The sequence below is a fragment of the Habropoda laboriosa genome, unplaced genomic scaffold (assembly GCF_001263275.1).
Source record: "Habropoda laboriosa isolate 0110345459 unplaced genomic scaffold, ASM126327v1 scaffold101, whole genome shotgun sequence".
In the NCBI taxonomy this organism is placed as follows: Eukaryota; Metazoa; Arthropoda; class Insecta; order Hymenoptera; family Apidae; genus Habropoda; species Habropoda laboriosa.
This window is the reverse complement of record NW_017100207.1, coordinates 627,772-653,416: the sequence shown is the minus strand read 5'-3', so window position 1 is coordinate 653,416 and position 25,645 is coordinate 627,772. Positions and strand designations below refer to the sequence as shown.

The 25,645-nt window shown below is 42.9% G+C and overlaps 1 protein-coding gene across 1 annotated transcript in view; it reads left to right on the top strand.

Annotated features, from left to right (window-relative positions):
* The first annotated feature begins 8,799 nt into the window (after window positions 1-8,799).
* LOC108570622 (zinc finger protein rotund-like) overlaps window positions 8,800-25,645 on the top strand; it is a 252,569-nt gene continuing 235,723 nt past the window's right edge. The window contains exon 1 of the mRNA XM_017932507.1: window positions 8,800-9,046. Within this exon, the coding sequence (XP_017787996.1) occupies window positions 8,870-9,046 (177 nt within the window). The 5' untranslated portion in view covers window positions 8,800-8,869. The remainder of the gene's footprint in view (window positions 9,047-25,645) is intronic.

Below are 25,645 nucleotides of genomic sequence, written 5' to 3'. Positions count from 1 at the left end.
TGTGCACGCTGTCTTTGTTGCTCGTGTGTGTGTATATAGGATAGATCGGGTATGGCTTCTCTGTTGCTCTTTAGATAGGAGTGATCGTGGTGTCTTGCTTCGATTCTACGCGCTTCCTCGTTTCTGCTTCAACTCTCTTTCTCTCTCTCTCTCTCTTCCCGATAGTGCTACTGGTTCCTTGTTCCTATGCCGCTGGTCTCGCGAGGCTTCTTGTCCCCCTTTGGCAACTGATAGTGAATCCTCCGCTATCTTCCAAAGCGGCGCCTCGTTTCCTCGTTTCTCTCTCGATCGAGCGGAAGTTTTTCCATAGGATAGTTCTCTGAATCCTTGTTACTCTTCTCGGATAGGTAGAAATTGTTCGTACCGCCTGGAGCAGCATTGGTTATTGCTCGTTTTACTTTATGATGTCAGCGGTCATCGATCATCTTTCTGTTTCGCAATTAACAGGACCTCGGTGAAGCTTCGTTTCTTTTCCTTTTTTTCTTTTCCTTGTGTTTCATAGGAGATGACTCCTTCCTGAGTATTTTGCTAGCAGGAATCCCGAGGAGAAATGTGGATACTTTAATTGGATACCGGATTCGCCGGTACAGAATGCTTGATGATTTATTCCCAATCTTCACCTGCCTTGACCCTCTGAACGATTTTTCATCTTCGCGTGGTGCCCGAGGGAGAGTGGAAAAATGTTCACGAAGTTTTCGGATATAGTGTGTCGCTATCTTTTGAGTCACGATGTTATTGAAAACGAAATTAAACCTTTGAACAGATTGGATTTCCTCAAATTCGTTCCTTTCTGTATTCAACCTTCGTCTATAATTCACTTTCCTTGGTTTCAAAATTCGTACTTGCCCCATTTAGTAATTAACAAATTTTTCTAACACTCTCACTTACCAGAAATGCATATTTTTCAACTCGCGATAAAAATTTCTCTCCCTAATTCAAGACTCAAAAGAAGCTGCCCGAGTAACACTCTTGCCCCAAAAATGCATATTCTTCACCCCACAATAAAAATGTCTCTCCCTAATTCAAGCCGACCAAGTAACACTCTTACCTCCCAAAAATGCATATTTGTCACCTTGCGATAAAAATGTCTCTCCCTAATTCAAGACGCAAAAGAAGCTGCCTAAATAACACTCTTGCCCCAAAAGTGCATATGTTTCACCTCGCAATAAAAACGTCTCTCCCTAATTCAAGCTGACCAAGTAACACCGTTATCTCCGAAAAATGCATACTTTTCACCTCGCGATCCTCCATCTTTGCCCGTTCCCAGAATCAACACGAGGCAGAAGGCAGTACGGAGCGAAGAAATCCCCATAGAGGCCGAGTTACATCCCGAGCATCGAGTTGCAGCTGCACAGGTGTGGCTGCATCGACCCTCCTTCCACCCCTACCAGGAAGGGGAAGGGTCTGATGATGGCTGTGAGGTGCGCATGGCCGCTTTCCACGCTGCGAGGGAGAGCTACTTCCTTCTCGAAGGACCAACCCCTTTCCTCAACGGGGGGTGCGGCGTAAGAGTGGAGCGTGTCTCTGTCTCTGTAGAGTTGGAGGCGCACGAAAGCCGCGGAAACGAGTTTTAATTAATCACAGAACCTACGTTGTGCTCGCGCCATCTGCGAGGGATCGTCTCGCGCTAGCACACGACACCGCGACGTTCCTTGGCAAAAAACCAATCCTCCAACGAGCACCGAATCTATGGCCTCGTTTTTCCACCGTAGAACCTTCCCTCCCGAGGATCTCGCGCCCCGTCACACGCCCAGCGCGATATGTCGCGCTCCTTCGCTGCATTCTCAAAAGAATTGCACGGTTCTACGTCGTCTGGTTCGGTTTTTGTAGCCGTTTGGGAGGTTTCGGCGGTGTTCGATCCCGTCGATGATCGATTCACTTGGAATTATCTGTGGAAGAGCCGCGGAGATCTTCGTGGGATCATTTGTAAGGTGTTTGTTGGGGAATTTGGAAGTTGCCGATGCTTTGATAATTTGGGAGATGCAAATTTAGGGATGTTTGGATATCGAGAAGGTTGCTTTTGAAGCATCTTTGGAATTTCAGTGCCTGAAATTTTCAGAATTGAGAAGTTTGAGAAATATTGAAAGCTGATTTTATTACGTTCTCTGAGGAATCGAGTCTTTGAGAATTTAAGAATTTCACGAAGATTTTTAACTCGATGCTCTGAAATTTGCAAAATACAGAGTAGAGATCTTCAGAAACCCAAGGTGTAGCTTCCGAGCTCTCCCCTAAATTTCTCCCACGCTAAAGAACTTTCACAAATATTCAAATCTCAGAGAGACCTCCAAAAGCCGAACTCCCAAATTTCACCTACATTCCAAAATTCCCCGTCCAACATTTCCAAAATGGAGCCTGTACAGATCACACAACTCCCAAGTCAGAAAGGATTAAGAACGAACTAAACGAGTGCTCGGAGAACAGGAAATATATCACAAACAATCTGATTCAACACCTAGAAAAGTGCACGATACTCCAGCTTTCATTTCCCCCGTTCCAAAAGGTTCATATCCGCGACAGTTCCGGTTAATGGTACCGGCCATAAACAAAATTCATCCCCTGACAGGCTTTAAAACGGCGAGCACGTCGATGTATATACCACTGGCAAAAACACCCACCTCCATTTTCCTCTGGCGATAGAGGGAACCTAGGAGGATAAGGGAAGACTCCGTTTGGAGGAGGATCGAATCGCCTGTACCTACGGGATTGTACCTAGAGGAAGCGGGATGATGTAACGAGGTGCGCATGTTCCCGGGGGTTGGGTGCACGCCCTCTCGTGCAATTTCATTTTCTAAATGAGCGTGCCAACCCTCTCTGGGAGGAATGGGGTGTGTACCGTCCTCTGCGCCGCTTGCAATCGAAATTGCATATCCATTTAATTAATTATGCATGAGCCCCCCTGCTCCAACAGGGCTACAGATCACCGTTATCGCTGGTCTGTGCGTGGCTTTTTGGTTGGTAAAAAATCCACGTGTTTCACCGTTTCACGGAAATTACCGTACAAATACCTACCAGGAACACGACCTATCAATAGTGTTTTCGTTGGAAAATAGTCCACGGGAGTTCTTTATAATTCTTGTTAAATTCGCCTCTCTCTCTCTTCGTTCGCTTATCTACCTGTGATAGATTTTACCTTTTATATCTTGCGTACCTTAGTGGATTTATATCTGTAGATAAATTAAGGAATTAAGGGTAGGATTTTTTAATAATTTTGAAAGGTTCCGGAAGAAATCTGGGGCAATAGAAAACAATAGTTAACCCTTTGGTACCGTGTCGAGATACTGAGCCGCAATTTTCGTATTAGCTACATTTTCTACCGAGTGTTTTTATAAAAAATTCGAAATAAGCGTTAACAAAAGCGTTCACTCGAAATTTAGTCACACCCAAAATCTCGCGAACTGCTTCACGCCTTTAACGCATCCTCACATTGACCGATCGCGTTGAAAGGGTTAAATGGACACCAGAAATAGTAATTTTTCCAAAACGACAGTGTTAAAATTTGTGAAAAATTTCCAAGCATCGCCTAGAACAGTTCACCAAAGATTAGTCCTGACCTGAGTCAATGGTACAAAGTAGAGATCGTCTATTTCCCTCGCAAGATGGCGAGCCCTTTTGGAGGATCAGGTTCGAAGGCTGCTCCTCGATCTTCGGTTCTCTCTCTCTTCCTCTCGTCGGGATTCGTTTCTCATTAATCTCCGTCTCCACCCTTTTGCTCTGTTTCAAGATTTCTTGTTACTTGGCCGGCCTCCTCCCTTTGCCCCCCTCCCCTATGCCGGCGTCCGAGGCAACATGGCCGACGTGAACGACCAACGAGCACCATTCGGACGATTCGTGCCGGGATTTTTCAAATTTCGCCCGGTTCGTCCGGTCGATTGGCCAGTGAAAACCGGCGGCAGGAAGATGGCCGCGAACATGGACCAGGGTAACGCGATCAATGCGACGCTTTCTAGCCGTTCTCCGTTCATTTTTTCGCTCGGTGTATTCGCCGGCTGAATGCGAACATCGCTGACTCCATTATGGATCCTCTGCGATCCGTGAAACTTCTACCTTTTTCCCTGCTATTTAATTAGTCCGATGATAATTCTTGTTTTATCGAGGGATCGCTCTACTAACAGCGTGTCATCTGCATTTCAAACGCGAGGTGAATTTGAGGAATTCTTCTCAACCCCCTGCCTGCGTCGCTTCTTTCCTTCGAATCTCGAGGAGTGTTCAAATTTCTCACGCGTGCTTCCATTTCAACCCCTAATCCCTTCGGCCTTACGATGTGTGTTTCGTCTTTCCTTCGAATCTCGAGGAGTCTTCCAAAAGCGTTCAAATTTCTCAGGCGTGCTTGCATTTCAGCCCTTAACCCTTTCGCTGCGGCTGATTAAGGGAAAATCTTTCGTTTCGGCGTTTAAAGATTTTGAGAAATTTTAAATTTATCTTTTTTAAATTACTAGTGTTGAATTAAAGCGAGAGTACTCGAAGGATTGAATTTTAGGCAAAATTTAAGGATTGACTAAAGACGAAAGTGTACCAAAAGTCACCAACAACACGGTGCCAGAAGATTTTCAAAGGCGCCAATAGCAGTGAAAGGGTTAATCCTTTCAGGCTTAAGACGCGAGTGTTTTGCACTTATTAGGATAAATAACGCTCTGACCTGAATAATTTTTCACTCTTTATTTCTATATTTACAAACTTTACACTCATGTGTATTCATAGTGCTTACTGAATAATTGCACAAAAATATACTCACAGCGCATAATAAACAATTCACATATGTCTTCGTATCAGTGAAAGGGTTAAAAATGAATTCTCCATAAAATCCAACCACTCCAGACAATTCTCAATCCTCCAATTCTCCAGCTGTCCTGGATCCAAGAGGTACCAAGGCTCTTCCGTCGGTTTTCCGAGAACCCGGAGGAGTCGAGGCTTCCCTGATCCATCCCGGAAGGAGTTGATACTCGTAAAACATCATAAGAGGTCAACGTTACAAGCGAAAAAGAACAGGTGTCGAAAAAATGGTCTGGCAGCTTAGCTAGACGTCGAGGCAGCCAGCCGGGTCTGTCGGTCTGTCGGTCGTCCCCGTTCTCTCTCCCTCTCTCTCTCTCTCTCTCTCTCTTATGCCAACAGCCAGTGGAGAAAACAAAAAACCGCCCCTCTCTTTTCTTTGGGGATGGCCTTGAACTTCGGGGGAGTCTCTCGTTGGCCGAAAAACCGTGTCGCAGTTTTTCCTCCTGGCCAAGCTACGACGCCGCCGGCAGCTCTACGAGCGCACGAATCACCGGGCGAAACGGCTCTTCTTACAGGCTACTTGTTAGGTAGCTAGGAAGGTGGGATAGACTCCCCCTTGAAATCTAACCAGCCACCCCCTTAGACTTCTTCCAGCTTCGTCCCCCTCCGGGCTAGGCGATAAGATTTGTGGTTATAGCTTGTTTTTGGAGCACGCCGCGGGGGTCTCGAGCTTCCACCAGGTCCTCCACATCGGCGAAAGAAACCGGGAAACGGTTAAACAGAGGGTGGACTGCTCAAGGTCGACGTACCCCTGTGATTCCGGGACGTTTCGGCCGCGGGAAATTAGGTGACACCGCTTGGGGATGCTATGATTCTTCCGTGGGGGTCAATGACCTGTCTTTCAGCTGCTGCTCGTTGGACCGAGGAATTTTAGGTTGGACATTTTGAAGCATGGGGGATGTGAAATTTACAGGTTGGGTTGTTACAGGTGTGTTTAACGATATTGGAGAGATTTTGAGGATATTTGATGCTTCGTTGGTTAGAGGATTGGGGTAGCTTCTCTGTTTCACTAAGATGATAAGATTTCCACACTCTCTTCTTGGTTTTCTCGAAGAATTCGAGTCAACGTCCTCACTCACATTCTCTAACTGTCTCTTTCTTTTCCAGGGTTCATCGAAAGCACAAAATTTCCTGGAAAACTGACCTACAGATTAGCTTGCGCGTTAACTAGGGGCATTTAAGAAACTGGAGCGTCTCGGGTCCAGTGACCCTGTAACCGTGACCATCAACCCCTGTTCTTCTCTTCCTCTACCCTTGGCGAAAAGATTTGTGGTTATAGCTCTTTTCTGGACCACGCCGTAGGGGTCGACGACGACGCTTCCTGCAGAAGAACAGCTTTTTACGAATCGACGACACGAAAAGTGTTTAAAGCTCAAGCTTGAAATCTCTGCTTAAAGATGAATTCGGATACTTGATAAGAAACTTCCAAGGAAAAAAAAAGAATTTTTGCACCACACTTTATCACGTTACGGAAGTTTCGTTGTTCGGAGGTTGACGACGTCGTGCATAATCTGACGAACGACAAGTAGCAGACAAATAAGAGGAGACACTTGTGAGTAGGCGTCCACCGACCCCTCGTCTCGCTGGGGTGACTTTTTATCCAGGGGACCGTTTTTTCTCTCTTCCCTCGCCACGAAGAAATTCCCCAGGAATTCGTGGACCGTTTCAGGGGCGGCTTTTTGCATGATGCCTCGCGATGCTCGTGACCTTTTCCAACCTATTCCTCGACGCGTGTGCCACTGTGAAATTAAGTTGTAGAAGGTCATGATGTACTCTCGCGTTCTTCCTCCGCCCTTCTTCCACTCCTCCAATTATACTCTTATCGCCTTATTCGGAGGACGAAAATTTTCATATACACTTCACCTCTCGTGAAAACGTGTCGTTCACGTGTCACCAGCTTTCACGGAGTAATTAGTTAATTAGACACACCGTATGGTGGTTGCAATCTTGCCTTTTGTAGATTTTTGACATTTTTATGATTTAAGTGGTGACGATAGTATCGCATGGGTTGTGTTCTTCAGGGAGTGTCTTCAATTGATAGATTAAAGTCATGAAGGTAAGCTGTGTAGCCTTTTTTAGCGATAACTCATTTTTTGTCTTTTCTTTGAAATTAATATAACATAGGTTATGTCTGGAAACATTGATACAGAACTAATTAGACATTTTTTAAAAATAAAACTCTCCAAAAGTGAGTAGCTTTTTAATACCCTCTTAGTGATTACTTTTACAATAGATACTTTCGTAATATAGACACTCGGTTGTTCGAAATTAATTTCTAAAATAATTATCCGTATAACAATAACTCCGGCAACGAGAGGGACAAGGAAAGACGTATTAGGAAAGAGAAGGGGCTAATGAGAGAGAGAGAAAACCCGCCCGTTCCCCCACCCTCGTCCCTAATCCCACCGCGGCAGCTCGTTACCCCCACCACGGCGCGCGCAGCACGAGCGACTCGCGATGTGTTGCGAGGGGCAGAGCCGAGCGCGGCCGAGCACGGCCGAGCACGGCCGAACGGTTGTTCGAATCGCGACTCCCGCGTCAGTGCTGCAACCGCGTCCGCGGTCCACGGTTCACGATTTCCGGGCCTCGCCGGTTCTGTTTTTTCCTCATCCGTCAACGGCGAAAAAAAAACGAAGCAACACCGGTCTCCGTGTTCCAGGAGGAGACTACGGCACTGGACCAACCGAGAGACTAATCGTACGAGAGGAATCGCGACAGAGAGCCGGCGAGAAAAAGCTCGACAGCTTTTCCGGTGGCGCGTTTTCCCGCCACATTTCGTCGCCGGTAAGATGGCCGCGGTCGCGACACCATCCTCTCTGTGGAATCGTCCGTTCGAATATCTCGTACAGTGAAGGAAGAACGAAGCAACAAGAGGATCTGTCAGCTACGTGAAACGAATTCGAGGCAAGGTTCCCAGATACCGGTACCATGAGACCAGACGCACGAACCGTTCTTTCGGCGGAGATCGTCGTGTCGATGGTGAGCCGGTAGGATCCTCGGCTAGGAATCTTGCGAGTCATCCTGCGCTTCCCGGTGCTTGAGGAACGCGATCATGGAACGTGGTACGAGTCGTGCTAGCTAGAGTGACAATCGACGAGAAAGGTGAGGAAGTGCGATGACAGTGAGAAACGGAGGCCAACGGTCCAGGGAGCCGGTCACAGGGACGTCCTGAGGGGGGAGAGAATCAATGGTACGGTAACTAAGTGCAGTTTTCTACCAAGTGCAATATCGCGAGCAACCAGTGTGCAATAATTATTATTCGTATCGAACGAAACTGTATTTCCGTAGAAAAGAAAAAGTGCGAGTGTATGTGAAACAGAGATAGATAGAGAGAGAGAGAGAGCGAGAAAGAGAGAGAGAGACAAACACATAGACAGGTAGGATAGACGGAGATAGAGAAGAGGGGTGGGGGAATAATCTAGTCAAGAGAGACACCGTGCTATTTCGCTATTATATTTTTACTAGAAAACAGTTTTGGTGTCCAGACTCGACCAAAGGTCACTAACCAATCACGCGCACCCTTTGTGCGTGCGTGTACGTATGTGTATATCCTTGGGCTTCGTCTCTCTACGGACGAGGCATGTTTACATTCGTACACGCAGCTCGCTAGTTTCGGTTGATACTTGTTCGTGGCACGTTCGTTTAGTAACGCTGTATAATATTCTCGCGCGTTCAACATCGTCGTTGTACGTTATTCCAACGTATTATGTATCGCGTTTTCGTTCGTTGAAATACAGTGCGTCTCTTTTAACTCTGTATCCGAGAGTAGCTGTCTCTCTGGTGGCCGGTATGCATGGAAACGGGACGAAATCGTCGTACAGGACGCGGTGAATCTTCCTCTCGTAAGTGTGCTGGTCATTATTCTCGCCGCGAAGGGACGCGCCAAGGGAGAGGAGGGACTGTTGTACGCGACGTTATTGTCGGGAAGAGGCGAGAATCGAGGAAAATCGGTACCAAGTAGTGTTGAACAAGACCGAGTGATCGCGCAGTGACGTAACGAGGAACCGTGGCGCCTCGGGACTATTCTACGGTACCGATCCATTAGATATCGAGAGTGTTCGTCGTCGTAGTGACTATCAATTAGGTGTTCTTGTGAGAAATGTATCCGTGGTATCGAGACAGCGTCGCGGCGGCGGCGGCAGCCGGCCTCGGGGGCCCCGTCGGAGTCGTCGGTTCCGGGTTCTGCTCAACCGGCCCAGGACAAGGTGGCACCACCATCAAAACAGAGAGCGGATATTCGGATTGCATGCTGGCCCTGGACTATGTGCAGAGCAAAGTGAGTACCCCTTTTTTTCCCTCCACGAGATTCGCTTTTACGTCGGTAATCCTATCCAGCGCTGGACGTCCATTTTATTTTATAAGCTGGAGATATTGCGATCAGCGTGTTGCTTCCCTCTCGATGCTTCAGTTTGTAAGCTTATAATTAATTAATTACAACGATACGAAGAAGGAAGCTCGTAGTTTATGTAATTAGTATAAACAACGAATACCGTAGGATAAGCTGTCTCGCTAATTATTTATTTCCTAGTAAATTAGGATTTATTTCATTGAACGAGCAATGTTATTTGTATAAACACGGGAAGGTAGGATCGATTTCGTCGCTAGTTTTTGTCTGCCTAGAATTTTACACTCGATTAATTCCTGGAATTGTCTGTCGTGTATGAAAACATACGTCCGCGGTGAAACTCGCGCGAGGAGGCTCGTCGACTTTGTTGATGTTTTGAACCAAGCTATGTACTACCCTGCGAAGATCCAGGAATTTTATCTGTTGTTTTTCTGTAACGGAGAGGTTTCAGGCACGAGCAACGCGTTCGCGTTGGCCTTGATCGTTTCTTGGAAAATTGGGACGTTTCGTGAATGTTATGAACGATGTACAATAACACAGTAAATCGGCGAGCATACACGACGGTACGAAATGACAAAAATATAACGTTGTTAGATTGTAGCGTTAATTTAGCGAAGCAAACGGTGAATTTTTGCAACATCGAGCGACACAGTGTGAATTGACTCAACGATGAAACGGCTCACTATCCTCCGATGAGCAAAATTGAACGTAATTGATTCGAATCGAGTAATAGTAGGTTTCAAACAAGATTCTGAATGAAACACCCTGTTTTTTGGCTTTCTTGTTCCAAGGATTAACTCGTCTGCTCGGTTTTTACCGGCCACACTTTTCAAGCCGTGTTTTTAGCGGCTCAAAGAACTTCTTAGAACATGCGCCCCTTTTTCGAACACCTGTTATTATTCAATTCCAACCTTTGCTCGTGTATATCCGATACAAAAACAATCTATACATTGAGATAGAAAGGAAAGTACGTTTTCTCGATTTTTATAATATTCCTCTCGAAACTACACCGTGGAATCGTAATAAATTATGGATTACAGAGTGAATGTGTTTCTCGTCGAATAATTATCATTTAATAAGTTACCGTTAATCACGTTAGTCTCTTATGATTGTTAGCAACAACTGTTCGGTATTTCGATTATTTTCAATCAACTCAACGGTCAATTTCTGAAACAGCGCTTTGTATCGGGTTACTTTTCGCTGTACAGTCGTCCTTTTTTGTCGCCACGCGATAAAAACCAGCTTGTTTGCCCGTTTTTTTCTTCAACCTCTGTTCGACACCATAGCGATTTAACATTCTTCGCTCGGCTTGAAAACAGATGTGCTCGGCTAGGAAACGAATTCGCTCCTCGGCTTTTGGCTTTCTCCCGCGGCCACCGAACACTCGGTGTATAAACGGAAGAAAAGGATGCTATAGTTTCGCGTTGATTTATCAAGAAACGACGACGACGACGACGACGCGTGGCTGTGTGAAACCGCGACGGAATCCGTGAGGTTTCATTTTTCTCGTTATTCAACGCAATATCGGTTCTCGGTAGAGAATCCTCATACCAAGGTGCTTGTGCAATGCACACGAGAGAAATGAAGGGCAGTGAGATGCATTTTTGTGCAAAGTAGATTGGAAAGTGTCGCGATAGTTATGCGTCACCATAGTTTTATTCCATTCTATTCGATCTTTAGGATTCTCCTCGTATTCTTCAGTTCTATTCAACCCTTTCTCGAGCGAATTATTTTTTTTTTAAGCATTTGTCGTTTGAGCATTATCGTGTCTGTGATGGATACTAAATTTAGGTAAATATTTGTTCGAGTACTGTAGTGAGATGGAAAGGGTTAAATATGTGTCGAATTTTGATTGGAAACATAGATCGACGTATTAACCGTCGGTAAAAAGGATTGCTAGCTAAAATGGATGTTACCAATCTTGTTAGTGTCGTTTACTGTATTAAAATAAATGTAGTGTATTTGAAATTTTATATTGATTCATAGAAAGTGCGTTAAAAATTTGGAATTATTTTTATTCCAGTGTCCCACGAGTATATTAACCATAGGGGGAAAATTGAAGTTGGAAATATTATTAGTATCATTTGTTGCATCGAAATAAAACGAGTATCTTTAAAGTTTTACACTAATTCGCAAAAAGTGGGTTAAAAATTGAAATAAAACATTGAAAAGGAAACTTAAAAATTGCATGGAAATAAATTTGGTATTGTTAAAATACACTATTTAGTGGAAAACTGAAGTTAGGTGGATAAAAAATTTGAAAAATGTATAGACATGTTGAATTTCGGGTGTAAAAATTGTATAGTTTAATCAGATATCGACGGATAAAGGTTGAATATTAATTTTCTGGAAGCACAGTCTCGCACGTAACGTTTCCAATCGAGTCACCTAGGCCTTGGAAATGAAGTAACGTGTAAGCTGTGCTCGTTGGAAATTATTGTGACAAGTAGAGGTCTCGTTGATAAAAAGAGGAATGAATGAAACGGCTAGATGAAGGCTAAAATGAATGGAAGCAACACTTTTAGAGCAGAAGAATTAATTTGGTCGCGAAAAACGGGGATTATACACGGGGATTGTACAATCGTAAATCAAACGCAATTAGAAAATCAACGAGCATTTTCTAAATTAGAGTACGCCTCGTAGTCCGCTCCTAAATCACTGAAATTACGCTTACTGTTCGATAAAGTATTACAGTTTGGAACTAATTCTGGTAGAACCTATAATTCTTATTACGCCATTAAGTGTACAGACTTTTCTTCTGTCTGTCCTTTCCAATGGAAATTCTCGTTGAAACGTACGATCGCTCTCGAGAAAGCATTGATTATCGCGACTTAAATTATCGAAGTGAAGTAGTGTTTTGAAATTTCATAGATTTAAGGGACGTTGCAAAGATGTTATTCTTAGGAATCGTTGTAGATACTTCCTACAAATTTTTTCGTCGTATTTTTTAATCCTTTTATGCATATTTCTGTTTTCGAATTTTGAAATATCGGATTTTCGCGCGCATTTTTCGCACCCTTGTTTTCGTAAGATATTTTTATGGAAAAGAATGATTTCCGAGGATTTTTCGCAAGGAAAATGCAAGACTTTGAGAATAAACACTTTGACAAATTTTTTCGTCCTAGTTTTTACTCCTTTTCATGCATATTTGTGCGTTAGAATTTTGAAATTTCATATTTTCGCGCGCATTTTTCGCACCCTTGTTTTCGTAAGATATTTTTATGGAAAAGAATGATTTCCGAGGATTTTTCGCAAGGAAAATGCAAGACTTTGAGAATAAACCCTTTGACAAATTTTTTCGTCCTAGTTTTTACTCCTTTTCATGCATATTTGTGCGTTAGAATTTTGAAATTTCATATTTTCGCGCGCATTTTTCGCACCCTTATTTTCGTAAGATATTTTTAGCAAAAAGGCATAATATTCGAGTATTTTTCACGCGAAAGATGCTAGACTTGAAGAAGTCATATCAGTTTGAAAGAATTTGCGTATTTTTCACAGCTGAATTTTCGGTTAGTAGAAAAATGGCGAGAAATACGGTATTGCTTGGAATAAGAAATGAGAAGCGAGGAATTTTTCAGATGTTACTTAGAATGATCTAATTCAAAAATTGCACTGTCTTTGTTTCAATCATCATTCGTGGTCCTTCGATCTTTTGTAAAACAACGCAGGTCGTTCATCCCCGTTTCTTTGAGTCGTGTGTCGCGCAACGTGGAAAAAAACGCGCGGACGACTCGCGTCCAGTTTTTACCATTCGCAAATTATCGTGCTGACCGAGACAATAATGGCATTATACGTCTTCGAAGACGAAGATTAATATCAGGATTATCGTGCGGCAGCAGTGAACCTGATACTTCGAATGTTAATCGCCGGACATTCGTCGAGAGTCGAGTCGAGTTCCGCGTGTTATTTGCATCATTCCGCGGGAATGACTGATTGCACAGTTTCTGTAATTAATGTCGTACAAAGGGACGCCGTGAAATGCTCTTCGATCCTCCATTTAATTTACCACTTTGCCTTTTTGTCGCGGGAATTTCTTTCCTATTTTCTTGCCTGGATCGAGACCTAATTAGAATATTCCGAGATTTTTCTTCGAACAAAAAAACCACTTTAACCCTTTCGTTGTCGCAGATTTTAGTATGTAACGCGCGTTACATGAACAAATTTTCAAAGCTCCAAAGGCACAGTGTGAGCGAATTTTCAAAGCGCCAAAAACACAGTGTAAGCGAATTTTCAAAGCTCCAAAGACACAGTGTAAGCACATTTTCAAAGCGCCAAAGGCACAGTGTGAGCGAATTTTCAAAGCGCCAAAGGCACAGTGTAAGCACATTTTCAAAGCACCAAAGGCACAGTGTGAGCGAATTTTCAAAGCGCCAAAGGCACAATGTGAGCGAATTTTCAAAGCGCCAAAGGCACAATGTGAGCGAATTTTCAAAGTACCAAAGGCACGATGTGAGCGAATTTTTGAAGCGCCAAAGGCACAGTGTGAGCGAATTTTCGAAGCGCCAAAGGCACAGTGTAAGCAAATTTTCAAAGTACCAAAGGCACAGGTGTAAGCAAATTTTCAAAGCGCCTACAGACACCAAAAGCAGTGAAAGGGTTAAAACACAAATCACTTCACAGTTAAATAAAAATCTCAATAAAAGACTCGCATCTCCAAGAAAATTTGAAAAATTTTAATCTCCAGAATTACTTGACCAGAAATTTCACACTAAATTACGAATTTGCATAATTCATCGAACGGTACACTCGCGATATCTGAATCCATCGTACCGAAAGGGTTACATAAACCGAGAACAGCCGAATTCTCGAGAAAAGAATCTGCAAGACGGAGAAAAAGTGGCTGTAAGGTAGTCTATCAATTATCCAACTCGCTCGCGAATTCCTCCTGTTGGCTTTAACGCCGCGATTCCGCAAACGTCGAAAGAAAGAGTCGAAAAGAAGGTGCTCGCCACACTCGGTGGTCAGCGTTCTTCACGGCTCAGGTGGTTCGATCTCTGGCCGAGCAAACCGATCCTCGTGTCGTCGATTCGTAATCGTTGGCGACTTTGTAATTAATCGTCTCGCCTATCTGTTCACTCGAATTTTTTCTCTCTCCTCTCTCGCAGGCCCGGAGAAAAACCGTGTAGACTCTCTCGACGGAGGCAAGAAAATAATCCGGCGTGTCAACCTGTGAAAATGATTTCTCGGGTAAAAAGCGGCGAACGATACCGAGAGTTTAGCTACGTTGCATAGTATACACGCGCGAGCGAACGGTTTTCGAAGTGGCCAACTAGAAAGCGGCCATTTTTTCGCCACTTTTTGCCCAATCGGAATGTAACGGTGCATTGGAATCGAGAATCGTGGAAATTGACTGGAAGCGCGACTCTTTTCTTCCTTCTTCTTCTTAGCGTCGCTGGAAGGTCGACTCCTTCGTGCTTGGGATTTTTAACCCCTTGCCGGAGATCGCTGGCTTTGAGGCGGTTGCGGAGACGCGTAGGCTCTCGGAGTGTTTGGCTATTTTATTTATTCGATTACTGTGCTATGGTATAACTTTTACAATCATTTATAAACGTAATATGTTTCTAATATTGTACAGAAAATGAAGAATTTCCTCGTGGAAATGGTAGAGCTTAGAGAATTCTCCACAAGATTTTGATAGAGAAATAAAAATTCAGACAGTCTGGCAGTTTTATTTATTTAATTACTGTGCTGTAATGTAATTTCTGCAATAATTTCGAGATATAACGTGTTTCTAATGTTACACAGGAAGTTAAGAATTTTCTCGTGGAAATCGTTGAGCTTAGAGAATTCTCCACAAGATTTTGATAGAGAAATAAAAATTCAGACTGTTTGGCAATTTTATTTATTCAATCACTGTGTTATAATATGGCTAATATCAGGTCTTTTCCAATAATATATAAACGTAATATGTTTATAATGTTCTACAGAAACTTAGGAATTTTCTTGTGGAAATTGTAGAGCTTCGAAAATTGTCCACACGATTTTGACAGTGGAATAAAAATTCAGGCTCGTCTCTGAGAAATCTGTAGTAAAGGGTTAATCTCGCGACTGCGTTCTCATTCTGAGAGAGAATTTTTGCAGAATAATCATCGAGGAGCGAATGAAATCGTAATTCCTTTTCTTAGCTCCGAAAAGTAATCGCTTTTCTAACAATTCACGGGAAAATTTGACAAAAATACTTTATCGGCAGTAGATAACATCGGAATTTTCTCTTCAGTTCCTTTTATCTTCCGCGTTTTTACTTTTGTAAAAAAATGTATCGATACTCGGTCGAACCGAAGATTGGATCACAGCTCGTCCTCTCGTTCGATCTTTGGATGACAAGAAACAGGTATACACGTTGTGTAGATTCGCGTGACCAATCACGGTGTAGACTTCTATTCATGAAGGAAGCCCGGTCATTTTTATTGTGGCACAAAATCGTAATTAGCCGAGGCGTTAATGGCGGTGTAACGCGGTCATTAACGGTTTACGATGATAATTAAACGTAACATTGTCAACTTTGTGGCGAACACCTGCCACTTACCTTCTAATATCGTTCATAATTCACGACAATTAGTCAACCGATGTAAATGATCAACTGTTAACTAAAGTCTCTTTTATCCCCTCTCTCATTTTATTTCCAGATTTTTCTTCGGCTCACTGTGTATCGTCCCTATTTCTCTCATTCCTTCTGTGCATGTGTGACGAGCGCGTTCCTTTTTTCCCTTCTATATCGCCCGTGATTGAACAACGTTTCAATTAACGTGTCTCGAAGGGGGAAAAAGCGGCGCGTTGTTGTAAAGTCTCGTTCCTTTTTTTTCTCTCTCTCTCTCCTTTTTTTTCTTACACGATGCAGGAAGTCTCGAGGAGGTGACAAAAACGGAGACAATGTTGTAGCCGTGAACGGTGCTGTCTTTTTTCGTCGCGAGAGGAAAAAAGGCTTAATAGCGCATATGTTGGTGCTTTCAATCGATCACCTTTTTCTTATCGTTACTCCAGCGTTGATTTTTTACACCTTTCAACCGTAACAATTGCCCGAGCACAATAGAAAATTAATTATAATTGGAGCAGGTGTTTTTCACCCGACACGATAAACATTAATATTAAACGATCTCGTTTAATGGTTTTTCTTATTTTTCCTTTTTTTTCAAGAATTCTTTTGCATAGTAGCTGGTCGTGAAATGAAGGATAGAGGGGAAAATTAGGAAATCCAGCAGAACTGGGTTAAAGCAGCGCGCCGTTTGAATCGTGAATTGCGAAACACGTTGCGTCTTTCGCGCATCCTGCGGCTCGTTTTAGCAAACAAACTTTCTTTTCCCTTTCGACCGGCGCTGTTCATTAAGTCCTCGTTTTCTATCGGTCTGTTGCAACCGCTCATTTATCTCTTAATTACACGCTCGAGATTTGTGTATTTTCCACGCTTGTTCGCAGCTTGGAAATTTTCTGCCATCTATCATGCCGCTTTACCAGCGTAATCGAACCATATTTCCTTAGCGAAACTTTCCCTTATTCCCTTACGTTCGTCGGTAATCACGAATCTCTCTATTTCCTCGTTTCTCAGTTTGCCAATTTTCATGTAATCCATCTAGCCGTAAACAAATAATTAAAGAACATTGAAAAATCTAATTTTCCACGTAACTAATTCTTCTGGAAGATTTTCAGTTCGTTACTCCAGGGAAATCTCTTGCCCTGAGATTCTTTTGTAACAGTTTTTAATAAAAGAGATCGCAGCGCGTTAAATCTATATTTTTGAATAATTCAAATTTCGCGCTCTTTGCGCTCTCACGATTTTGCCGCGCAAAATCAAATTTCTCCCTTTCAAAATCCGCTAGATTTCGATGAAAGGTCGCGCAGGAGTACACGAGTGGTGCAAAAATGTTGATGGCGAAGCAACGTTATTTTCACGGGTAGAAAAGGCGGAAAAGTCGTCAGAGTTGGTGATTAAAGTTCACGGTGGCTGGATTTGCCGCGCAAAATCAAATTTCTCCCTTTCAAAATCCGCTAGATTTCGATGAAAGTTCGCGCAGGAGTACACGGGTGGTGCAAAAATGTTGATGGCGAAGCAACGTTATTTTCACGGGTAGAAAAGGCGGAAAAGTCGTCAGAGTTGGTGATTAAAGTTCACGGTGGCTGGATTTGCCGCGCAAAATCAAATTTCTCCCTTTCAAAATCCGCTAGATTTCGATGAAAGGTCGCGCAGGAGTACACGGGTGGTACAAAAATGTTGATGGCGAAGCAACGTTATTTTCACGGGTAGAAAAGCCGGAAAAGTCGTCGTCAGAGTTGGTGAGTAAAGTTCACGGTGGCTGGATTTGCCGCTGGTCGGCTAATTGAATAAGGGCGTCGATAGACGGTAGGAAGGTGTAATTGCCAGTCTAGTTAGCAGTCCCTCTTTTTTAATTATGCATATTATATACCCCGTGTGTGGTTGCTTTCTGGCCGCGTTTCGTCCTTCTAACCGCTTGCACGGCTCGTGGCTCTTGCTCGAGATGAATTTAACGCGGACGATTACCGGGAAAATGCGATGACAGCAGATTATGAGAATAATTACGGTGTAACGTGTGCACATCAGGTCATAAGGCCGTGACTAATTGCCGTGCTTACGTTTAATCGTTCCCGTGATCTCGGGTCAACGCTGTTTGCCCATACTTTTATGCTAATCACGGGCTATCGATACCACTCTAACATTTTCCAATTGTGAAGAATTTTTTTACATCTCTCCTCTTCCTTTGTTTTTTTTTTTTTCGTCTATTCTTTGTTCGTGTAATTGAATGGTAATCGCTCGGTTGATGGATAATTTTGGAAAAATGACGGTTGAAACGTGTGGTTAGGTATGATACCGGTGTTTGTTTAATAAAGGAAGATAGTGCGAAGAGCGAACGAAAGAGAAGTTCGAATTGACAGACAAAAAGCCTCTGAGAGTGCAGCGTGCAACCAATTTCCCCTTCGTCCTGTCTCACCACTTTTCCGCTCGGCGACCATAAGCGCGATCGTTGCTGCTAGCACGAAGCGGAAAGCTCGACATTAGTCACCGCTTTTTAACTTGATTTTTTGGTACCTGTTCTGACATTTTTTTAGTCTTGTCACGGATCACACCTTGAGAGAGCGTCTTTCGCTCTTTTTTCGTTGATCTTGGCTTTTGTACTTAGAATTTTCCGAGGTTCAATTACCTTCTAAATATTTCACTGTTTTTCTCCTATTTGAACTTGGGAGAATCGTGACTTTTTGCTGTAAGGACACAGAAAAGCTGTGAAAATCTTTCACTCTTCTTAGTTTTCCTATTTAGAATTTTTCCAAGTTATCATCGGGAGATCGCTGAATATTGCTAATCGTGCATCGATAATCTTCCGCTGTGATCTTCTCGTTTGTTCGTTAAAAAAAATCGCGAGTTTTCGTTGAAATTATGAGAAGCAAGGAAAAATGTGGAATCGGAGGAGAGAAATTGTTACGTGAAGATGGAGAAGGTTAAGGATGTCGACGACCCGAGTAAGGTAGAAAACTCGTGGGACTGGCCGCGTCGGCTCGCCGCTAAAGGAAATTAAGGGATCGAGCGGCGTTCATTAATTCTCATAAATCTGAATGAAATTAACTGGCCGTGTTGATTTTTCCGCTTGGAAAATCTCCGTCGGCGGCTTAGATGGGGGCGGGGAATGCGGCTCGTTTAGCTAATTGTAAGAAAAACACCGTATTACCAGGGAACTGCAGACACGCGGAAGACGAGTCAGTTCGTTTCCTCTATGAAAATTCGCTTCCCGTGAATCCTGCACACGAATTTACACACTCTTGTTCGCGCGGGCTCAGGAGTCTTAGAAATGGCGAAAAATTCATTCTCATTTTTTCAGTGTTTCAAATATTTTGCAACTTCCAAAGTGATCTCGAAGAATTTTGTAGTTTCGAAAGCTTTCGAAGCATTGTTTCACTATTTTTATGCAATTTTCTATGTAATAGCAACAATAATTTCTGGGCCTTGAGTTTAATCACGTCAGATGTTTAAAATATCGAAAATTTGAGAAAGAGGATTTTGTAATAATGAAAATTGTGAGAATTGCTATTTGCTTTCAAACCATTATTTAATTATTTTCAGGAAATTTTCTATCTGACAACAATTTCTGGACTCTGAGTTTAATCGTTTATTTGTTATAAATTGAGAAGCCTGCTCAGTGACGTCAGATGTTTAAAATATCTGAAATTTAAAAAATCAAGATTTTGCGATAATGAAAATTTGCAATATTTCTCTTCCTATTCGAACACACGCGCCGACCATGCATTATTCATCACACGAATGTACAATTTACTCTGAAAGGGTTGTATCGTTATTTCTATACAATTTTCCATCTGCACCGCCTCTTAACAAAAATTCAAAATATTCCTCTTCGCATACGAGCGAACGCGTGAATGTACACGTAGCAAGAAGTCTATTGCGCAAACGGGAAAAAATAATTCTTCGCTGGCTGGAAATGTGGAGAACGCGAGACTTGCTGGCGAATTCCACAATTCCCATGCGAAATTCCTGAAAAGTTTATTCGGTGAAAATCATCGGAACAAATCTCTTCTCTTTCTGTTCTCTTCTCTGAGGTCTGTAGTGGCTGTCGTAGGCGTTAAAACACGAATCGAACAGTTTCACAAGCTGCGCTCGATTTTCAAGTTGAAGGCGGCCATTGAAGGTGGTAATCGCGGGGCCCCCGTAAAAGGCCGCTCGTGGGCCCAGCCGGCTTTCCAAATTTGGCGGGCGCAACGGGCCTTTTTGCGAGGCCCGTGGCAAAAATGGCCGTGAAGCTGCGTGACGCACGCTCCTCCCTCGTTTTCTGCCGCGGGAGAAAGAGAGAGCACGGTTAAGTTCAAGGCGCGGCGATTTTTATTCCTTTAACGTGTGATTTTTCTGCCGATCTGGGACACTAGGATCGATTCATTGCCGCGAGCGTTAATTGCACTCCCCGCGAGAAAACGACCCGTTCTTCGGGACATACAGGAAGTCCCGAGCGATTTTTTCAAGCGGTCTTTGTGGCAAGGACACGGTGACAAAAATGAGAAAACGTATTCGTCGATCTTTGGGGAGAATTCAGGAAGTTGGGTACTTTTTTCAGTCACGCATTCAGAGCTCATTAGGGTAATTGCGTTTTGGGAATTCAAAGGGGGGAGGAGTAAATTATCTGTGAAGGTTTGGAGAAATTTTGCGAGTGCTTTGTAGCACTTTGCTGGTAGCTTAATCGTTGATCTGTGTGATTGGAGGTGAAGCGAGGGTTAATTAATTTAGAGAAGCTTCCACCCTTTGGTACCACAAACTTTCAATTTGTCACCAAATCTCTCTAACTTTACCTAAGAAATCATCCAAATTCTCTCCAACAAGCACACGCTCAATCACCTCCAAACCCCCCCAAGAATACAAAAGATATCTCGAAATGAACATCGCGGTCGTCGAAGAAGGCTTAACTTAAAACGAAACTAAAAATACACAACCCATGGAAGTCTCGGTGAGCCGACAAAGAGGGTCGCATAACCTCCTAAGGAGACTCGAAGAGAAGCGTGAGAGAGAGAGAGGGAGAGAAGGCGAGAATCGAACGAAAGGCCAGTTTGACTAACGTGGAGAGAGGGTTGCAGTAGAAGGAAGGTGGCCTTCCTCCCTCTACGTGTCGAGTACTATACACAGCGAAGGGTAGGGATAAAAAAGAAAAGAGAAGAGAGGAAGGTGAGGTCGGAGCGTGCGCGTCGCCGTACTGGAGGACGCCTGTTAAGCTCCTCTCCGTAGTTCCCTCTCTCGACGTTCACTCGGTTCACCAGGTAGCACGTCCTCCGATTGGTGGGCGTGATCGCAGGTGCGCGTGGGTGGGGGAGGCGTGGTGCATCGTTTCTATTGGTCCTGGTGAGTTGGCCAGACCTAACCCAGACCGGAAGTGGGGCCGAACTGTGACGATGAGGAGACGGTGGTTGAAGAGGGGCAGCCTCCGCTGTTCGAGCTACCGGCAAAAACGATATCGCATCTCGCGGCGTGCACGACAAAAAGCTGCCAGGTGGCATTTCGCCTTACCTTCAGGGTTACTGCCTCTTGCACGCGAACACACCACGGCGAAATGCACCGGATACCCTCATGGAGGAGCTTGGGGAGCAGACGTGAGCTGAGCATTTTTTTTTTTCTTCTTTTTCGTATTCAAAAGCCAGCTTCCATATCGCTGCTTGCCATTGATAGCGTGGAAAAAAATGTCAATTCTCTGGTTTTCCGTTTTTTGCTATGTAGTTTTTGGCGTGTTAAAGGAGACATTTTTCTGACTTTGATAGCTTCTAGTCAGAGAGCGAGCCAGATTATACGCTCACAATTCAAGTATTAGTCGAATCCACATGTTTTTAGTTCAGATTTTTAAAATAACGATATTTCTAACTTTGTTAGTTTCAAGTCAGAGAGCAGGTCAGATTAAATGCTCAAAATTCAAATATTAGTCAAATGCACATTTTTTTTTTTTAGTTAAGATTTGAATCGAGATTTTTAAAATAACGCTATTTCTAATTTTGTTAGTTTCAAGTCAGAGAGCAGGTCAGATTAAATTCTCAAAATTCAAATATTAGTCAAATGCATATTTTTTTTTTTTTTAGTTAAGATTTGAATTGAGATTTTTAAAATAACGCTATTTCCAACTTTGTTAGTTTCAAGTCACAGAGCAGGTCAGATTAAATGCTCAAAATTCAAATATTAGTCAAATGCACATTTTTTTTTTAGTTAAGATTTGAATCGAGATTTTTAAAATAACGCTATTTCTAACTTTGTTAGTTTCAAGTCAGGGAGCAGGTCAGATTGTGCGCTCAGAATTCAAATATTAGTCGAATGCACATTTTTAAATTAAGATTCGAGATGAAAATGTGTGCTTTTCATCGTGTAACATCACACTATTTCTAACTTTATTAGTTTCAAATCAAACATCAGGCCAGGCAGTCAAATACACATTTTTTGAGCTAAGATTCGAGTCGAGGATGTGCGCTAGGTGTTAATAACAGGTGTATGGATTTATACCAGAAGATTGAGGACTTGCAAGGTTGGTTCTGGATATTAAATTGGAGCTTTGATTTATTAGTCGAAGCACATTTCTCGAGTTACTCCTCTGCCAATGCTAACCAGTGATATGCATGTAATATGAGGATTTTTACATTGAAAGTGGAAGCTGATAGCAGTACAGAGCTGATGATTGAGGATTCGAAAGGTTGATTCAATTTCACGAGTCTCTGATAGATATTAGAAATTGATAGCCGTGAAATTGTTAGATTAGAGCTTCTACTCGTTCGTTAACTTCGTTTGACAAATAGTAATAGGAATCTCCAACTAATCATCTAAATGAAACTTGGTGTCCTCGAAGAATTAAAAAAAGAATAATGTGTCTTCCTCGACACTTACAGTCGAAAGCTTGAAATTCCTTCATTCGGAAGAACGTGGAAGTTTGAAAAATAGCGAAAATTTAGTCTCCGTAAGGAAGAGAGCTTCTCAATCTTCGTATCGTCTCAGAGCGAAAGATTAAACGTTCGATTTGAAAGGGTTAGAACAAGCAGCCATTTCCACAATGTTTCTTTTTTCTCCCCCTTGCAGCAACATTTCTCCACCTCATGCTGATTCTGTTCTCGATTTACCAACAGTCTTCCATCACCGACCGACTAAAGTTCCAGTTAGAGAAACGAAATTCCTGCACGCTATTAGATACGGGCCATTATCGTTTCCACGAATGGCGATAAATTATAAACAAAGGCCTTTTGCTAGGAAATGCAAAGCGAATTTCTAATTCCCCCTCGGTGTACTTGTTTTCAACGTTACTCCGTGGAAATACGTTTCTATTTCGAGAATCATTAACGAATTTGCATACGTACGATGCCTCTTCCTTCTAATTAAATCCATTTATTTAGTTGCTGCCCCTGTTAAGCGGCTCTCTTTCCGGAACGATAACTCATTTTTCTCCTTTGGTGTACACACGTAACCTACAGGTACGAGAGAACGAGGAAACGGGAGAATTAGAAACTTGTAAAAGTCCGTGTACGAGGAAGTTTTGTAAAAATTAGCCCCGATCGGAGCACATCGACAGTGTGAAGCTTCTCGTTGATTTACTAACCATTGCCTCGCTGGAAATGATTAATAATCTCGTAAAGTCAATTCCTGGGATTTATACGAGGCAATAAACGTGTCCTCTATCCTGCGACGGAAAAGAAGAGGAAGAAGAAGAAGAAGGAGGAGGAGAAAAAAAAAAGGAATCCATAATCGATGGGCAGTTAATTTTATTTAGAGCTTTAATTACCCGTTGCATCACGCCAGAAGAAACCCATTAGAATTTTTTGTCCACCGTTCTCGTCTCATTCACCATTCAGCCTCGTGATCAATTTTCCTACGTACTTCCCTTATTACGCTGATTTAATCGTGGTAAAAAAAATGTATCCTCGCTAACCGTGGAAATTCTGTACGTGAAAATTGAAGTTACCGATTCGAGACTGCACGCGTGTGTGCGCAAGAAAATTATTTCTCGAGGTGTCTTTCTCGTTTATGGATGCAGAAGGGGTTAACGTTTCGTATATATAGGTGTATCGTGTAAATTGTTATTTATTCGGCTAATCAGCTATTTATTCGTTAGTAGAGCGAGGGGAGAGGGGATAAAGGAGAGGTAAATTTGCCTGGTAGGCGCAATAAATATCGCGTAGAGAACAGAATTGGTGGGCCTCGCAGCGCGTGTGTTTTTCCTTATCTAGCCGCGTCTCGTGCAAACTTTTAATTGGATCGAACGAGAGAGGGAAGTTGAGACGGTGGAAAAAGAAGGACGCGTTGGCTCGTTATTACGAAAAAGAAACACGGTAGACGTCGTGGGTGAGATGAGGAGAGGCGATATTCCGCGTGCATTCCAGCCTCGACGCCGAGTCTAGGATTGATGGACGGAAACGCGAGAAGAATGGCAGCGAGCGTCGTCGTTGTCGGTCTTCTGGGGTCGTTGACAGACGGACAGATGCGTGCACCACAGGGCCGTACGGAGAATTTTAAGTATCGACACGATTCACTCGAACCGTCGCGGATTATCGATTATTAACGCGTTTCGTGTCGCTTCGGGTAAGGAGGATGCTTGAATCTTTGATGGAGAGAGGGAAAAGGGGTTTTTATGGTGGGTGCTTGGGTGAGAGGGGAGATCGAAGGAGTATTGAAATTTTTTTACCTTTGTTTCGAGAGTTTTGGAGTGTTTGCGGCGAGGTGTTGATCCTTTGAAAGTGGAACAATTTTTTCTTGACTTTCTTAATTTTCTTGGCTTTCGTCTGGGAGTCGATATCTGAGAAACTAAACCCTTTGAAAGCTGAGGAACTTTTCTTTGATTCTCCTCATTTTTTTAACTTTCACTTGGGAGTCCATATCTGAGAAATGAAACCCTTTGAAGCCTCGGTAATTTTTTCCAGACTCTCCTCATTTTCTTGACCTTCATTTGGGGGTCGATATCTGAGAAATGAAACCCTCTGAAAACTGAGCAATTTTTCCTTGACTCTCCTCATTTTCTCGACCTTCACTTGGGAGTCGATATCTGAGAAATGAAACCCTTTGAAACTTGGGAAATTTTTCCCTGACTTCCCCAATTTCCTTGACCTTCATTTGGGAGTCGATATCTGAGAAATGAAACCCTTTGAAACTTGGGAAATGTTTCCCAGACTTTTCCAATTTCCTTGACCTTCACTTGGGAGTCGATATCTGAGAAATGAAACCCTTTGAAACCTCGGTAATTTTTCCCTGACTTTCCCAATTTCCTTGACCTTCATTTGGGAGTCGATATCTGAGAAATGAAACCCTTTGAAACCTCGGTAATTTTTCCCTGACTTTCCCAATTTCCTTGACCTTCATTTGGGAGTCCATATCTGAGAAATGAAACCCTTTGAAACCTCGGTAATTTTTCCCTGACTTTCCCAATTTCCTTGACCTTCACTTGGGAGTCCATATCTGAGAAACTAAACCCTTTGGAAGCTAAGGAACTTTTCTTTGATTCTCGTCATTTTTTTAACTTTCATTTGGGAGTCCATATCTGAGAAATGAAACCCTTTGAAACCTCGGTAATTTTTCCCTGACTTTCCCAATTTCCTTGACCTTCACTTGGGAGTCGATATCTGAGAAATGAAACCCTTTGAAACTTGGTAAATTTTTCCCTGACTTCCCCAATTTTCTTGACTTTCATTTGGGAGTCGATATCTGAGAAATGAAACCCTTTGAAACCTCGGTAATTTTTCCCTGACTTTCCCAATTTTCTTAACTTTCATTTGGAAGTCGATTTCTGAGAAATTAAATCCTTCAAAACCTGAGAAATTTTTCTTCGACTCCCATTTGGGAGTCAACGTCTCAAAATCCAGAATCCACTTCTTTCCTCGAAGTCTTCATCTTCAATTCTTCAAGACCTACTTTTTACAGAAGCTAAGAATCCAGAAGAAAAGTTGCAATTGTTCTCTATAAGAAGTTCGGACGAATTCGACAGTAAGATGGGGACTGTTAGATGTCTTTTAATTAAGCTCGGCGGGTGAATATAATAATCGCGGCCTTGGGGGCAACGATACACAATGGCTCAC